This window comes from Triticum dicoccoides, chromosome 1A (genome assembly GCF_002162155.2).
Source record: "Triticum dicoccoides isolate Atlit2015 ecotype Zavitan chromosome 1A, WEW_v2.0, whole genome shotgun sequence".
Classification (NCBI taxonomy): Eukaryota; Viridiplantae; Streptophyta; class Magnoliopsida; order Poales; family Poaceae; genus Triticum; species Triticum dicoccoides.
The window spans coordinates 600,519,495-600,522,216 of NC_041380.1; the positions used below are offsets into that span (position 1 = coordinate 600,519,495).

Below are 2,722 nucleotides of genomic sequence, written 5' to 3' on the forward strand. Positions count from 1 at the left end.
ATTGCTGTAGACGCTTCAGTAAGACTGAAGAAAAACTCGCTGTAAGCGAGATATAGCCTTTTAATTCTCTGCACGCGATGACATGGGCCGTCTGACTCCGGTTCCACGTTGTGCTAAACTTGGGCCCGTAACGCGTTAGAGTTCTCGAAACCATCGATACAAGCCGAGGAGCGAGGAAGGGGTACGTATCGTCATCGATCGATCATGGCGGCGGCGCTTCGACTACAGGCGGCGGCGAGGATGCTCCAGCGATCTCCGGCGGAGCAACGGCTCCGGCTGCTGCCACGGCTCTTGCACGGCGCCGGTTCACCGTCGACCCCCTCGGCTGCTGCCGAGGCACGTACCTACATGCTCCATCATCTCACGAAACTAAAATAGACAAAGACGTACTTTTTCTCATTAATTAAAGCCTCGTATATACAAGTACTCACTCGTGCTGCGTTGCGTCCGTTCGTCACCAGAGGCTCTCGTTGGTGCAACTGCACGACAGGCAGCAGGAGCTGTCAGAGGAGCTGTACCCCGTGCTGCTCGAGCTAGACAAGAGAATACTAGGCAAACACCACAAGGCCACCGGCTTGATCTTCCACACCAGATACTCGGATCTGCTCGGGATCGTCACCAAGCACGTCGATCCTAGACCAAACGACTCCAACTGGTACGTAAGTATGGTACATACTACCTCTGTCCTGGTTTATTGGTCCCTTCATAATTTATGCCAAATTTTGATCAAAGATTTAAATAATAGAATGTTAATGCATGTCAACAAAAAATATATTGTTGGATTTGTATTTAAATTTAATTTTCAATAATATGATATGCATAAATATTTTGTTAGTTAAATTTATGGTCAAAATTTGGCACGAAATACAATGAAGACCAATAAACCAAGAGAAAGATAGTACATACATACACACACACCTATTTTCTCTGCGCTCTTGTTAGTTAATCAGTAGTCTTTTCTTTCATATGCATGCTTGCAGGCGGTGGTTTCGAGCCAAAGTGATATTGTCCAATGGGTGCGCATGGTTGGTGGGTCTGGGTTTCCTACATTGCATGTGCTTCCATGATCTGCTTGCGGAAGAAGAAGAAGAAAATGATGTAGATAAAGAGGAGTGATAAAATTTCATATATCTCGGTTGGTGTCAGGTCTTTAGTTGCTCTATATAGTTTATACATCATGTTTTTATCATTCAGGTATTTTCTGGAATGCAAGGGATCTAGGAGATCCTCGCACACAAACCTTTATTGCTAATTTTATTAGACATTATAACTTTAGTTTTGTTGGTGTATCTGAAACTAAGAAGCAATCTTTTACATATATGTTTTTAAACATAATTAGTGATTATACTAAATTTGAGTGTATTTTTTGTCCCGCCAGGTGTTAATACTAATGCTTTTAAGGTATTAGATTAGAAAATGAAGTTGGCATTTATTTTGTCAGAGCTCTGGTAAAACATTCGAACAAAACAATAACATTTGGAATATAGTATCTGTTTGTGGGTCTGCTCTGTGAGGAGAAAGATGTTTATGTTAGAGTGTAGAACAAAACAATAACAGTTGAAGTTTGGGTGCCGGCAATTGTATCAAGCGAGTCAACTCTTTGCAAGTCTTTTGTCTTTATTTTGTATCATTTTGCTAGCTAAGCCCCTTCTTGCTAAGACTTGATCTGGTCTCTATGGCTTGTACTTTGTTAGAGCAACTCTAGCAGACCCCGCATCCGGCCGGCCCGCAAAACGCGTTTGCGGTTCGTGGAAAACGGCCTTTGCGGGCTGGCTCGGACCGCCGCAGATGCAGACCCCACATAACGGATCCGTAAAAAAAGATATTTGTGGAATATGCTCTTTTACGGGTCGGCTTTACGGGGTCTGGTCCGGCGCAGCTACTCTCGGCCCAGAAAACCTAAATTTGATCCAACATAATGCATTTCTTTACTTTTTCAACAACATTGGATACATAAGACGTCACCAAGTCTTTGCTAAAATAGGAAGTCCAAAGAAAACAAGAACCACAAGTATGCGTTTTAGAAGATTTCCAACTTTCATAACTCCTCCCACTAGTTGAAGCAATATCTTCTCTATGCATTCATTGTTGATCTGCGGATTCTTGATCTTGCATTCTTCATTCTTCATTTTTGGTTCAAAAGAAGCAGACGTCGCTTCCCCTCTAGTTGCACATGCTGCATCATTACCTTCGATTCTACTAAGGAGTACATCAACATCTATTAAGTTTCTTTCTATCAATAAATCAATGTATTGACCTTCCCAAAACCAAAATGAGCATCCATCTTCCTACACAAAAGAATGACCATGTTCGAAATGAAGATCCGCAATTGAACCAAAGAATGAGCTACCCAAGTGCACGTACCCCGTCGTTTTCGCATTTGAAGAACACCCATACGGGGTGCTTCGTCGCGGCCGAAGTAAGCCGCAGCACTGTCCACGTGCAGTCGTCGCACTGTATGAGCGGCAACGGCGAGCCACAGAGCCGCTGCGCGAGCGTCGAGCCCGATGGACGGCCGGACGAATCCATGCCCGCAAATCGTTGGCGGCGCCGAGAGGACGAACCTGTCCCTGCATGCGGTGATGCGCCCTTACCGGGGCTGCGGGAGATGCTCCCCGACCACTCCATTGCTGGGCGCAGCCACCAGCGGGCGGCAAAAGCCAAATCCAGCGGGCCCACGATGAAGTGTCGCAGATCCGCAAATCCGGCGGCACGCCAACGC

General features: G+C 45.4%; 1 protein-coding gene across 1 annotated transcript; it reads left to right on the forward strand.

Annotated features, from left to right (window-relative positions):
* Positions 1–204: 204 nt before the first annotated feature.
* LOC119356984 lies at positions 205–1,145 on the forward strand. The gene is made up of 3 exons (XM_037623971.1): positions 205–336; positions 462–655; positions 981–1,145. The coding sequence occupies exons 1-3, from the start codon at positions 205–207 to the stop codon at positions 1,114–1,116; spliced, it is 462 nt and encodes a 153-aa protein (XP_037479868.1). The 3' UTR covers positions 1,117–1,145.
* Positions 1,146–2,722: the final 1,577 nt, after the last annotated feature.